General features: G+C 51.6%; 5 protein-coding genes across 5 annotated transcripts; 2 read left to right on the forward strand and 3 right to left on the reverse strand.

Annotated features, from left to right (window-relative positions):
- Positions 1 to 6: 6 nt before the first annotated feature.
- EV422DRAFT_528250 (uncharacterized protein) lies at positions 7 to 1,850 on the forward strand. The gene is made up of 8 exons (XM_053070272.1): positions 7 to 377; positions 485 to 568; positions 694 to 802; positions 866 to 909; positions 973 to 1,079; positions 1,151 to 1,238; positions 1,303 to 1,427; positions 1,504 to 1,850. The coding sequence occupies exons 2-8, from the start codon at positions 491 to 493 to the stop codon at positions 1,532 to 1,534; spliced, it is 582 nt and encodes a 193-aa protein (XP_052926042.1). The 5' UTR covers positions 7 to 377; positions 485 to 490; the 3' UTR covers positions 1,535 to 1,850.
- A 296-nt stretch (positions 1,851 to 2,146) lies between these two features.
- Positions 2,147 to 5,252, forward strand: EV422DRAFT_44152 (uncharacterized protein). Its single transcript, XM_053067222.1, has 2 exons — positions 2,147 to 2,450; positions 2,512 to 5,252. Exons 1-2 carry the CDS (start codon positions 2,289 to 2,291, stop codon positions 5,206 to 5,208), a joined length of 2,859 nt encoding a protein of 952 aa, XP_052926043.1. The 5' UTR covers positions 2,147 to 2,288; the 3' UTR covers positions 5,209 to 5,252.
- A 43-nt stretch (positions 5,253 to 5,295) lies between these two features.
- Positions 5,296 to 7,296, reverse strand: EV422DRAFT_567213 (uncharacterized protein; the record flags this gene model as incomplete). The annotated part of the gene is made up of 1 exon (XM_053072514.1): positions 5,296 to 7,296. One exon carries the CDS (start codon positions 7,294 to 7,296, stop codon positions 5,296 to 5,298), a length of 2,001 nt encoding a protein of 666 aa, XP_052926044.1.
- A 396-nt stretch (positions 7,297 to 7,692) lies between these two features.
- Positions 7,693 to 9,208, reverse strand: EV422DRAFT_556941 (ribosomal L18ae/LX protein domain-containing protein). Its single transcript, XM_053071914.1, has 6 exons — positions 8,960 to 9,208; positions 8,851 to 8,855; positions 8,580 to 8,779; positions 8,278 to 8,407; positions 8,045 to 8,188; positions 7,693 to 7,980 (listed from the first exon to the last, which is right to left on the reverse strand). The coding sequence occupies exons 3-6, from the start codon at positions 8,766 to 8,768 to the stop codon at positions 7,916 to 7,918; spliced, it is 528 nt and encodes a 175-aa protein (XP_052926045.1). The 5' UTR covers positions 8,769 to 8,779; positions 8,851 to 8,855; positions 8,960 to 9,208; the 3' UTR covers positions 7,693 to 7,915.
- Positions 9,209 to 10,651: 1,443 nt separating this feature from the next.
- EV422DRAFT_506140 (kinase-like domain-containing protein) lies at positions 10,652 to 12,383 on the reverse strand (the record flags this gene model as incomplete). Its single annotated transcript, XM_053068537.1, has 7 exons — positions 10,652 to 10,949; positions 11,026 to 11,117; positions 11,185 to 11,307; positions 11,366 to 11,450; positions 11,521 to 11,649; positions 11,711 to 11,894; positions 11,972 to 12,383. 7 exons carry the CDS (start codon positions 12,381 to 12,383, stop codon positions 10,652 to 10,654), a joined length of 1,323 nt encoding a protein of 440 aa, XP_052926046.1.
- Between the last annotated feature and the right edge of the window lie 975 nt (positions 12,384 to 13,358).

The following is a 13,358-nucleotide window of genomic DNA, read 5'->3' on the forward strand; positions in this document are numbered from 1 at the left end:
ACAGAACCTGATATGCCCAGCTTGGATGGAAGATACGATACGCACTCTATTTTGGCCAGTTGGATCCAATTGTGTCATGAAAATATAAAGGGTCGAGAACTTTCCTTGCCAGTTGCCAACGAGTATAGCTGGATGTGACGGAAAAAAAAAGCGTCAAAATCGGTTCTCGACTCACGTGGTCTGGCTCGATTATAGAATAAATTCGCTCCGCTGTCATTTTGGCTTCGTCGGGGACTTCTCATTCGGATGTAGTGCACACAGCACACTCTGCACATCGCCTCTATCACTGATCGTCCGTCCCCGCGCTGTGTATGAACCAGTGCGTCAAAAAGCAACACTCAATCACCTCTACTTGTTGATTTTCCAGGACTTTGAACGTACGAGGAACCACGAGCGGTGACATTCTGACGAAGGACCCGGGCTTACGAGAATCGATGTCGGGGAATACCAGGGTTTCATTAACGCCAAAATCTCTCAATAACAGGAAACTATGGCTGAAGAAGAAGTGACACTCCACGCTTCTGGCGAGGATGAGGCGGGGCTTGAGGGCGGAGAGGAGCTCGACAAGGTGCGTAGTAGGAACCGAGGTCAATTCGGACACACCCGATAACGGAGAGTTGTCTGTAGTCTCCACGGATGCTGCAGTTTCACGAGACGAGCAAGCTCTCAACCAAGTCTCTGATGCATTTATAGGAAGTACTTGCGATGCAAGCTCGCATTCAAGAAATGGAAGCAGAGGCACGAAAGCTACAGGAAATGCAAGCACAAGTGGATAAGGACATGGGATCGGCCAATGGGGAGGGTATGTCACAACCGTTGGAGCATCATGTCCGCAGAAACTTATATAACATCTATTCTATCGCAGAAAGCAAAGAAGACGTCGATAGTCGATCGATTTACATCGGGAATGTAAGATTAGAACCGATCCCTCCTTCATCTCTCATTGCAAGTATCTTACAATCCTTGTTACAGGTCGACTACAGCGCGACACCAGAAGATATCCAAGCGCACTTCCAATCTTGTGGGACAATCAACCGTGTGACGATCCTATGTGATAAGTGGACAGGACATCCTAAAGGGTACTTGTTTGAATTGCGCACGCTGTTGGAATCCCAGAATCATTAAAGATGCTTACCCCATAACGTCATAGTTATGCATACGTTGAGTTCGCTGACCCGGCCATCGTAACGAACGCCCTTGTGCTGAACGACTCGCTCTTCAAGGGAAGGCCCATCAAGGTAAGACGGGACATACTAGAAGAGCCGTTTGTCTCTCGTTATGCTGATCTTCTTCCTGCACAAGGTTACCGCGAAGCGAACGAATGTTCCAGGGATGCTCCGCGGTCGCGGTCGCGGTGGATTCAGAGGCGGTGGGTATAGAGGTTTCCGGGGTGGACACGGTACATTCCGAGGGCGGCCAGGCTACAGGTAAGGATGTGACCATATCTCCCGGAGCCCCTTGCTACAGTTTCGATTTTTGATTTCATTCTTTCGTTTCCTTCAGGGGCCGTCGAGGGCACTTCGCACCTTATTAGTGTCATCTTTTAGAAGAATGAGCTGTTACCGATGCGTCTCTACGCATCTTGCAACGAAATAACCATGATTCCACTGTATATCTTCAACGCGTAATTTGGCCACTCTTAGGCTCATAAGTCGAAGCACTCTTGCAGCTCAAAACCAATGCCACTAAGCTAGCAGAATCTTCCATCGCACGGTCATATCTACTTAGTCTATCTATATTGGCCCCCAATTGATTTAAAGAAACGAGTTTGGTACAGTAACTTCTCGTTTATTTCAACACCGTTGACCCTTGAAATAAGCGAAAGTTGAAATATCTGAAATCCTCCTCATACTAAGGGTATACAAACAGGTGCGCAACTAAAACGTACGCTAAGCTCGGTGAACAGGCACTCCCTAGGCTAACCCCATAACCTCCAACCCTTCCTCACTAAGAATCTGGCGAGCAATGAACTCTTCAGTGTGCTCAAGCCTCATGCTCTCAGTGTTGTCAAAGTCAATGTTACCCGAACCCTAACCCTAACCCTAACCCTCTGATCGTTGAAATAAGCGAAAGTTGAAGGAACCGGAATTGAAATAAACGAGAAGTTACTGTAGTGCGAAAACCCGGAAAACTGCTCGCGCGCATAGTGCGATGTCGACTCAAGTGGCTAACGCGTTGCGACCAGACCTCGACAGGTTCGTTTTTCCGTCCAAGCGATCCAAAACTCGCAACCGCGTGTGGGTTAATCCCCCCCTCAAGCGGCGTAGTAGTCTCTCAAGCGTGCAAACATGGCTGCGTCGCTACCACCTGCCCTGCAGGCTTTATTGCGTGCTCGTCTCCTCGTATTGGGGCAACAGACAGTGAGACCAACGGTTCGGATGATACCACGGTTCAGGCCAGCGCTCCGCCAATATGAGACGTCGGCGGCAAACTCTCCCGGCGTAGCTTACGTGAGTAAATCGTTCGCCGAGAGTGGCTTGGGAGCCTTAACTGACTCTGACACTCTCTTAGCAGGCAAGCGATACGGGAGCTCATGTTCGGAAGGTAGCACGGAATGCGGATAGCACGGAAGCCCTGGAAGCCTTGAGGCACCACTTGCAAAGAAATGACGCAGAGAGAGTCTTCTCCGCATACCGGAATCTGAGGGCTGACACTGGATCGACGGGCTTGAGTCAGCTTAGCACGGAAGACTACTCGTCCATATGGCAGGCCTTCCATGAAGCGAGAGAACGATCGATGGAGCTGCATGCGAACGACTACAAAGACTTGATGGAAGACATGCGAGCAATGCGTTTGGCGCCAAACGAAATGCAGTACAATGCATACATTATTGCGTGCAGGGAAGACGGATTGCTGGATGAATGCCTGGAGGGTTGGCAACGAATGAAAGCGGAGGGACTCCAGCCATCGTTCAATGCGTATAAGAGCATCTTGGCTTGTATCCGAGATGCAGTTCAGGCCCGTGAGGTGCTGAAGACTGTTGTAGCTGATGCCGGTTTCCCTGTTACCACGTTGGAACGGTGTGCGCTTGTCGAATGTCCCAAGGAAGCTGGATCAGGAGTGGGGGTTACTGCGGGCACGGATAACCGCGGACTTTTGCCTGATGTAGAGATGATCTCACAGGTGATGACCACTGCGATCGGAGCCGGGGAAGCCAATATTGCCGCGCAGGCATATGCCCTGGCCGCCGAGATAGGAATCAAAGTGGATGGTATCACGGTCGCCAACTATTTTGACTTCCTGGCAGCGCAAAGCATCAGAGTTGGCACGGTGGTCGACAAAAACCTTGTGAGGCTGAGCTTACAAGTCTTTCAGTCCGTATTTACACGTGGGATCAAGCTCAACAGTAGACAAGCTTTGGACGTCCTCATCAACGGGCTGGTCACCACCAGAGACCTTCCGTCAGCGCTACATGTCGCCCGATCTGCCGCAGCATCGGGTTACGCTCTACTCCCAAGCACGTATTCCCGATTGATTCACGCACAAGTCAAAGCGAACAGTCTTAGCGGTGCCTTGACCGTATACCGGGACTTGATGCTTGCAGGGTCCGTTCCGAACGAGGACACATACCGATACCTCTTCCAAGCACTGAGCCGTGTGTCATTTAGCCTCAGCACCTTGACGACGATGAAATCATTATATGCCGACATGCAGATTGTGGGTGTTCAGGGCTCACCGCCGATCGTCGAAGCACTTCTTACGACGTGTTCGATACACGCGGACGTACCCACCGGGCGGAAGTTGGCGGATGACTTCAAAGTTCGGCCGTTGTTCACGAAGACATCCTTTCATGCATTGCTCCAATTGGCCGCGTCCGATGAGGATCCTGTGTGGATCCGAGATTTGCATGCGGCTATGCTTCGACGAGGGATGCAGCTTCATGGCCCAACGCTCACGATGGTTGTGGATGCAATGGCTCGAACGGACATAGCAGCTGCCAATGAGTTTGTTCGACAACTCCTGGATGAGCAGACCCTCTCGACGCCAGTTGCCGAGGCTTTCATCCGACGAGCCTTAGTATCTGAAACGCCGTCATTAGCGGCGGACATTTACCACCTGCTACTTCAAGCTGACCTGCAAATAGCACGCGATCTGCAATGGAGCTTACTCCCACATCTCGTGAGAGCTGGAACAGTAGCCACGGGCGTGGCAATATACAACTCGCTACGGGACGAGCCGAGGTCATTGACGTCAGATGTCTACAACAGTCTGATGGGTGCCCTGCTCTCGCAAGGCTCACTTATAGATGCGACGAAGGTATTCCGCGACATGTTGGACTTCAAGATACAACTGCAGGACAACGAATGCATCGCGTTCCTACAAGCCCACTTGGACATCCAACGCCCAAGCGCAGCGAAGGATTTCGCGATGGATATCGCCGATAGGAGTTTCATGACTAAAGAAGTGTATGACTTCCTCATGGAGTACTTCATGTCGCTGGGCCGTGTGAACGACATTCTCGATGTCCTTGTCGCAACGAAAGGGATTGGGCTCGATTCGGGTCGAGTACTCGGCGTCACCCAACTTGGGGAGCGCACCTATCCCCTTATCCGGTTTTATTTGCAGGGATGGGCTCTTCCCTTCAATCAAGTGAAGGCCACCATCCCAACCGAACTGGAAGAGTTGCTGCAGCGGACGCGTGAGGTCATGGAAACCATCCCCGGAGCACGCCCGGAAGATTTTGCTGGAATGGACAGACTGCTAGCGCAGGCCTGGCGCTGCCGGTTGTTACACTACCACGGCCTGATCGAGAAGGCACTCGAGACTCCGGAAAGGGAGGGCGTCCGGCAAGCCATACGTTATTTGAAAGAGATGCAGGAGGAGCTTCCTCCATCCGACGAGATGGCGCCGCACTTCGCAATGGTCATCAGGAGGCTGATTGAACGAGGCAATCCCTTTCAGGCCTTTGGGCAATACCAAAAAATGCGAGCCTTCGGTATCAAAAACAACGACGAGACCCTCGGTTTAGCCATCAAATCTTTTCTACGGAGAAAGCGATTGGATGACGCCTACAACCTGTATCTTACAGAAGCCACAGCGCGATATCCGGCGCCAGAAGGCGCCGCGATGCTGCGGGAGGCACTGCGGAAAGATGACCAGAGTGGCAAAGCTAAGCAAGTCGGAGATAGATTGTACCGGTTGCAAGGGAAAGGAGAACCAGCGGTGGAACCGTTCTGGCAGAAAGTCATAAATATAGAGAAGGAATAGAAGATAGACTCCGAACGGCTGCGAAGTAGATTGTCTATAATATACGCCAAATAGTACATCTACAGAAGCTAGTTCGAAACCAACCAATCACGAAAGTGGGCCCCTAAACGGGCCCGACTCCTGCTGCTCAACCGAAGCACGCGCTCTTTGCCTCAGCCCGGCCCATAGCGGGGCGAAGTCCACCTGCGGATGCGTACCAGGATGCAAACCTCTCGTGGCCGCCTGCTCCGTTAATGCCCTGCTCGCATCAACCATCCCTATCCGTGAGTAAATCCCCGCCATCAAATCATAAACTGGTCGATCAGTCCACCGTCGAACCTCCATGGCCTCAAAAATGACCTTGGCAGATTGAATATCCAACAAAGAGGAGTAACCCCGCAACATGATAAGCCCGGTGGCGGCATCGAACGGTACACCAGCGGATTCCAGCATGGCGAGAGCGTCGTCCAGCTTATGTATCTGACCCTGGGCTATGGCCAGGTTCTTGCAGTCTGGCCAAGACGGCGGATTGTCTTTCCTCGGGATCAAATGTATGATGGACTGCCACGCTAATGCAGGATCCCGCGTTTCTGCCCCCAAAGTGAGGCCTGCTTCCCGTGCGGGTCTCGTGCTAGCGATACGCGCAAAACGTTGCCAGAATTTGTGCGCGAATTTGGTATACTCCGAGCCCCCGCGTGCAAGCAGTTTCAGGGCTTCCCAGACACTCGTAGGAAAGCCAGGTTCGGTGTTGTGTCGTGTGACGACGTTGGTTATTGCGAGCGCAATCGCGTACAAGTCACCGGGGTGTCGTAGAACCAAGAACTTAATGATTTCGAAGTTGGCATCGCGTCGTAATTTGCGCAACTCTTCAGTGGGTCCACGGATTTTCATCAGATGCTCATGGTGCATATTCAGGTCGTCTCGCATGCCGGCGCGGGCGTATGCTTTGATGAACGCCCAATGTGTCAAGGGAAGGATTTGATTTTTCGGTATGCCTCTCCTCTCAAAGGTTTTGATCGCAGCTGGCAAATCTCCCGACAACGCTAGCCCGGCGGCGAGATAGCAATGACCAGCATCCACGAAGACTGTGGGAGCATTTCGCGTCTCCAGTTCCCGAAGGAGAACACCTAATCTCTGCGGCATGCCGCCTCTAGCGAGAATGTCCATGAAATACATGATTGCCTTGGCTGACTGCATGCCCCTTTTTCGCATCATCTTCAACAATGCACCGGCGTGAGAAAGGGAGACTGAAGGGTCCCGATGACGAATGTAACTCAAGACTTTCACCCGAATCATGAAGTCTTCTTCGCTCATTTGTAGAAGCTTGCTCCCATCGTCCAGTCTTCCATTTCGATACCAGGCTGTTAGCACATAGGTGAACTTCGGCGGAAATGGCGGCTGGCCGTTTGGAACGCTCATGTAAAGCAGCTCTCTAAGGTCGGAATCTAATGCCTCCCATTTCGTATCAGCGACCCCGGCGAGGGAAGGTCGAGTAACTCCGGCGTAAACCTCGACAGGGTCAGAAGGGCGCCAATCCGGAACCTTTCCTGACTTTTTGGATCGATTTTCATGCCTGCTGTTTTTCGGTTTCGCCTCCGCCGCTGCTGAATTAGGCCGGGAATCTAGAAATTGCATCCGGTGATCATTTTGCGTCTGCTTGCTGGCTTCCACCAGTAGTTTCAAATGTTCATTGATGATTGAAGCTGCGTCTGTATTCGCTACTTCTTCGGCATCAGCAGGGGTTTTCGGGTCGAAAGCTTCATCGGATCGTGAGGAGCTGTCGAGCTTAAGTCCCGCCTTCGGCGAAGATTGCGCAATGCTGACAGTTGCATCATCCTTCAATCCCGATCCAACTCCTTCGCGTACATGTCCATTTGCCCGGGTTTCCTCCTTCGCAGCCGCTTCCGTCTGTGGTTCGTCTGCACCCGAGTCGCCCGGACTTCTCACCTTCGAAGTCGAAAGCCTCGCGCAATTTGAGTTGATCTTAGAAAAGGGTCGTATCCGCGGGCTGGTAGATTTCGCCCCCCAGAACTGTAATCCAACCACTCGGCGCAAGTGAGCCTCGAACAGGCGCAAGGTTGAAACGCAAGGTGTGGCTCCGCGGTGCATTCAGGGGACGGTTTCCGGACTGCGTTGCGTCCTTTGCCGCTCTGGGCGTTCCTGCTACCAGACGTATCGATATGGTTAGGAAGTCTAGGAGGGCTGTTACCCAGCAGCGGTCCTGAATATTCGCCCAGGGTTCCGGCGAGACGTGCTTTTCGCGTGTGAACGAGCAGCAAGATGTCGCCCATGGCCTATGAGGAAGGTCGTGAGGAGAAACGCGAGGTGCTCTCTTCCGCGCTTTCCGCGTTGCGAAGATTGGCTTTGGACTGCATTTGCTTTTGTTTTGGCATTATGCACTGCTCTAAAAGCAGCCAAATAAGGACATACGGCCGCGGTTGGTGGCTTGTTGTATCGGCTAACCCAGAGCCTACTAGAGCTCGACAGGTTGTTATGGACATCGGACTGGATTTCTGGGCCACGATCCCAAGATACGAAGTCGTACGAGTTTTACAAAGTTGTCTTTATATTCCTTGATTGGTACCCAACGACCAACTCTTCGTGTTTGCGCTGCCCCCGCTGTGCCCTGCACATTGCATGTCTGCAGAGCATCGCAGCATGAGAGAGTCACAGTGTTTCAAAATGTGGGTATTAAGGCGCTTATATTACATTGCTCTGCTCCGAGTCCTTAAAAAGTGCCTGGGCGAACACCACTGAACACGGGACGGAACCGCTTGCTGGCAGGGCGGGTAACTGGAAACGGATAGAGTTAACAACCGAAAGCACAATCTCAACGACCACACTCAGCGCAACTTACCCCTGTGAGGCAAGGGGAACTTCAGCTTAGGGTCCAAGATCTGCTTGATGTAAGCACGACGAACGTCAGCGGCCTTGACTTCAGCGACCTTAATGATCTGAATGGAGCTGAAGCGGGCACGGTGACGGGCGGCCATATCTTGGTCTACGAAAATGAAGGTTTGATGAGCATGCAGCCCTTTCCTTACTTCCCCAGTTGAATCAAAGCAGAAATAATGAGAAATTACAACGTACAGCACGAAGCGACAGCGTCCGTGCGGGTAAGCTCACGGTACTCCTTGTACATGTTGTGAGTTCCAGAGCGGGAGTCGTAACGGATCCAGATACCGAAGTTTTTGACCGTCAAAGGCTTCTTCTCGAAGATCTGCACAAGAGCCGTCGGCGAGTCAGCGACGGATTCTAGTTGATCTGGGGTCTCCTAGGCCGTAGTCCCAATTTCCCAATTCCATTACGCTCCACTCGTAGTCGGCTCCGAATTTCGCTTTCCCTCCTCCTCGTCTTCTCCCAACGCAGCCATGCTGCCCCTGAAATATTACCTGGTTGACGGAAACAATCTCACCAGAGGCCCTCTTAACCTTGTTGACCTGCTTCAGGAAGTACCAGAATCGTGACTTGGCGACAACCTCATTGGGAGCGAAAAGGCGCATGCGGTACAACTTGGGCACCGGCTCTTTCTCAGTTGGCACACGACGGCCAACGACCTGGTATTCGTTGAGTCTGCCCATTTTGTGCGATTCTGCAGGAGCAAAAAAAAAGGTCAGCGATTCCCCATGGCATGAAGCATTTTCTGAAATTCCTCCCCCTTACCCTAACTGAAAAGTCGTAAGAGATCAACAAGGACACAGAACGATTTGTTAGCGGCTGCTCCACTGCCAACAAGAGACCGCAATTAGTTCCCTTCCAACATACTACATACCTCTGTGGCTGGAGAGTAGATATGAATCTTTGGCTGTTTTCCGAGACGGCCAGCGGCGTGTTGCCCCTTTCCCCAGCTGTGATCGAAAAATCGCCACACGGAACTCGACAGTGCGTGGCGTCAGTGGCGCAGCGTGGCGATTCGTCTGGAGAAATCACGTGCCCATGAAGCTTAGACCAGGGACAACGACCATGTTCAAACTGAAGAAGCTGATCACGATGGATACGTATTTTTTCAGGTATACCCCTGTATACCAGGGGGAAACGGATCATCAGGAGGAAGGAAGGGGCTTGGTATGTGAGCTCAAAGTCAGTAGAGAAATCGCCAGGCGAAAAAAGGAGGAATTATCGAACGGGATGTGTGTGAGGATCGACTCGACGCGAGCAGCACGAGTTCCTGTTGCATAAGCAGCTCTGCTTGATTGAGCTTTTGCCCCGAATCTCTCACATAGGGTACAAAAAGACTCGACCCCCTCGTCCCCGGTTCTTGTTTCCCTCCCATGGATTCTTTTCCGGCAGGTATGTTAGGTTCCCATATCGACGTACTGTACGCCATGCTTTCAAGCCCCCAAGTTGTACAGTACAAGGTATGTGTCGCACAGTAAGTCAAAGATGTCCGACTCATTCGGGCGATGTCGCGTGGGCCTCGCCATGGCTCATCTACTCAAATCCTTCTTCACTGATGCTCGACAATCCGTTGCCCCAATAACAAAAATGAGTTCAAAGAAGGACGCACAACGATCCTGAACCGTCACTTTCGGAGGGGCGCGTCACATCGCTCCTGATGTCAACAGGAACAGGAATAGGAACAGTAACGATGACGAGGATAAGATCGAGACAAAGGATGTGAACGAGAACAGGGACAGGAACGGGAACCGGAACGAGAATGGGAAAAAAGAAGGACGAGGACGGGAATAAGCAGTTGGTCTTTTCATGCATATCGAAAAGGGACGCGAATTTCTCAAAGTCGAGCTATGTGGCGCCGGCGGGGAATCGGCCCGGGTCGGGCCAGGGACCAGATGGGCAACAAGTCGGATCCATGCCATGCATGAGAGGAGGTCAACCGGGAAGTTTTTTCACGCGCTACACAAATAAACGGCGCAACCGGATGGCGACTGAAGCGTTCTTTTCTTGATGTGAGTCCAGGGTCGCTTTTGCAGGCGAGTTCTTGAAGTATCGCTTCCATCTCATATCCGAGCTGCTTCTGGATGTGGAGGGTTGAAGGAGAAGAATGAATTACAGCAGTAAACTACTGCATGGAATCATAACAATGATTAATTCAAGGATTGCATTGATATCTGCTTTTATGATTAGCCGTCGATACCACAATGAAAGGCCAAGAGAAATTATTATTTACAATATGCGACTGATAGCCAACATCAACAGGAAGTAGGGGTGGGATGATATTGCGTAAGTGAGAAAGAAATTCAACGCCCTTGAAAATACGTCAGCAGGCCAAGACATTTTCCTTGGGACAGAAAAGCGCTTCCCCGTGTCCAAAACACGCATAGGAGCAACAATGAGAAGGAAGAACTACATAAACAGATTTTGTGGGGATGAAAAAACAAAAAGGAGGGGTGTGAACACTGCCATGGGTATCGGATGCCGGTCGAGAAAAACGTCCCTGCTGCATCGGCGCATTGATCGCGCCACTCAAATGTTTCGGGCTTGATGGGAAGCTTTACGCCAAGATTTATGTCGCAAGCAGAGCGCCCGGCACCTGTTCGTCCCCGCTCGTCATGGCCTGCGCTTGAGCTTCGGCCTGCTTTGCGACGATTTGCGCGACGTAAGGGTGCATCAGTAGAGCGTCGGCGGTGGGACGCATGACCGGGTCGGGGTCGAGCATTGATCGGACGAGATCGAGGAGGGCGGGTGAGAGCTCTTGCCCGAAATTGATCTCGGTGAGATCACCTTGTCGGAGTTTGTGCCAGTATGGCCCGTTCTCGGGGAGGATGACGTTTGCCGCAATTTCGAGAATGATAAGCCCGAGACTAATTCAAATGAGATATATCATTTAGTTATCAGTTGGCCGGACCATCAGGAAGGACGTATGTTCCATCAACTCACCTGAATATATCTGCGGCTTTTCCAAAGCTGGGATCACGAAGGATCTCCGGTGCGATGTACGTGCGATCGCCCTCCCTGTCGTCGTGTCGCGACTGAAGAGTCCGCGCGATGTCAGAGTCTCTTCACAATCGTCCCACATACTCCTCTATGCGCACGTACCACAGGAGCTTTAGCAGCAAGCCCAAAATCGCCAATCTTCAGCGACCCATTGTTCGTTATGAAGATATTGCCCGGCTTCAGATCGAGATGCACGAGGTTGAGATCATGTATGTGTTTTACGCCCTGTGCCGTGAACGCGTTAGTTTTGACCCGAGTATTGCATCCAAGAATTCGGACTCACCGAAGCGATCTCCGCAAGAATGTGCCAAATGCGGTATTCTTCCAGCGAGGAATCCCGGCAATGGTCCTCCAGATAGGTATAGAGACTACATAATGGAGTTCCATAAGAAATTTGCAAAGTGGTGGCGTGTTTTCAAAGTAACTCTGAAACCGTACCTTCCGCAATCGCAGAGCTCCATTTGCAAATAAAGATACCCGAACTGAACCCAGGAGGCGACGAGGCACACGCAATGGGGATGCACACCGACTTGCCACAAGATTTCAACTTCTCCCAATTTGTTCAACCTGTGATGATTGTCGTGAGATCTCACAAGACCTCTCCAACAACTAAAAATTTGGTACTTACCCATCCTTATAGCCGCTGAAAGCATGCAATGTCTTCTTCACAGCATAAAAATGCCCCGTGGTCTTTTCCTGCACTTTGTATGCCTCTGCGAATGATCCTCGCCCCAAGCGCTCAACAACTCGAAAGTTCGCGTCTAAATAGTCCGGATATGAGCCACTGTATCGGATCGGGTCTGGTGATGGCGCTGCAAATAGGGAAGCATTCTTTACTTAATACCAGGCTAAGTATCTCAAAATGCACAAAAGCGACTCCAGCACTCACGTCGTCCATTCCTCGCTTGCAGTTGCAAAAAGTATTGCGGGTTCAAAAAGAGTGGGTACGGCGTTACAAGATGATTGTAGCCAGACGAGTTATGTCGCACGTTAAACATCGGCCGTGGTGGAGGCGCGGCAGTCGTCGGAGTGTGGACATCGGAGTCAAGGTCCATCATATCCAGACCATCGTTCGGCCGCAAGCTATTGTTGGAGGCTTCCTGGCTTCCCGCTGAGGTAGGCAAGCTCTGTGCGAAAGGCGAGAATTGGGAATCTAACAAAGGGCCTGTCGTCGAAGCTCGCGAAGGAGGTTGATTCTCAGAGTTTTTCGGTTTCCTTCCAAATTGCGGGAAGCTGACGCGTCTTTCCTCCCCGAAGCTGCGAGTTGATGGTATGCCCAGTCGCGGCGGGGGAGAGTCCATGGCGTGAGATTGTGAAGTTTGGGGTATACATTGGAAACCAGAATTCCTCGACGATATATGTGCAGGGGATTCTGGCGATCCAGCTATTTCTCTTTGAGACTGCTGCTGCTGGTGTTTGATCGCTATTGGTGATGTCGAATCGTCGCCGACCCGTCGGAAACCTCTCACGGGGGCTGCCGACGAGCTATCGCCATTACGATGCAGCTTCTTCGAGTTTTTGATGGGAGATTCCTGCAGCGGACTCCTCAAATGTTTCGATTTGACGGAGCTGACAGGGAATCGGGTGGGCGTTTGAGGGTGCAGATGCGTAGGCGTGGGCGCCTCATATGGCCGCGAAAAAGCTGATGAAAAGTTCGTCGAATGCGAGGGAGTTCCTACAGGCAACGCCATTGCCTCATGAAATATATCTGTCCTCCTCGCACCCGAAGGATGAGTCGGGAAATGATGCGCCTTCTTCAGAGGCGTTTCTGGCATCGGTTTCGGAGTCTCCGGTGGTCGTGGACGATTCCTCTTCGATATCAAGCCGGTCGAATGAAACGCTGCTGGGTTTGGTTTCACCAGCTTTGTTTGAGGAGTAAAGAATGTAGAGCCGATCTGATCGGCAGCCAAAATGTCAGGTTCCGAAAATATCGACGCGGTCCTTCCGTGGGAAAAGTGATTGTGGTGGAATGGGGTAGCGTTGAAACTGTGTTCTGCGGGCGTGCGGGGTTGAGCGGATGGCGTACCACCCAAGGAAAACGGTGAGGAGTCTGTAAGAGTCTGTGTGAGAAACCCGAAAGGAACAACTGCACGATCTAGAATACTATCAACCCTTACCTGGCTGATGCAACGAAGCTGGAGATTCAAAGGCCCGTTGTGTGATATTTGGTTGAGGTGAATCCGAAGGTTCTAGATCCGTGTCCATCGATTCTGAAAGTGATGATAGATTGAACGATGACCGTACAAGGCGTACCGGTCGCGGAAGTGATGATGGAC

The sequence above is a fragment of the Fimicolochytrium jonesii genome (assembly GCF_025526975.1).
Source record: "Fimicolochytrium jonesii strain JEL569 chromosome Unknown EV422scaffold_10, whole genome shotgun sequence".
NCBI lineage: Eukaryota > Fungi > Chytridiomycota > Chytridiomycetes > Spizellomycetales > Powellomycetaceae > Fimicolochytrium > Fimicolochytrium jonesii.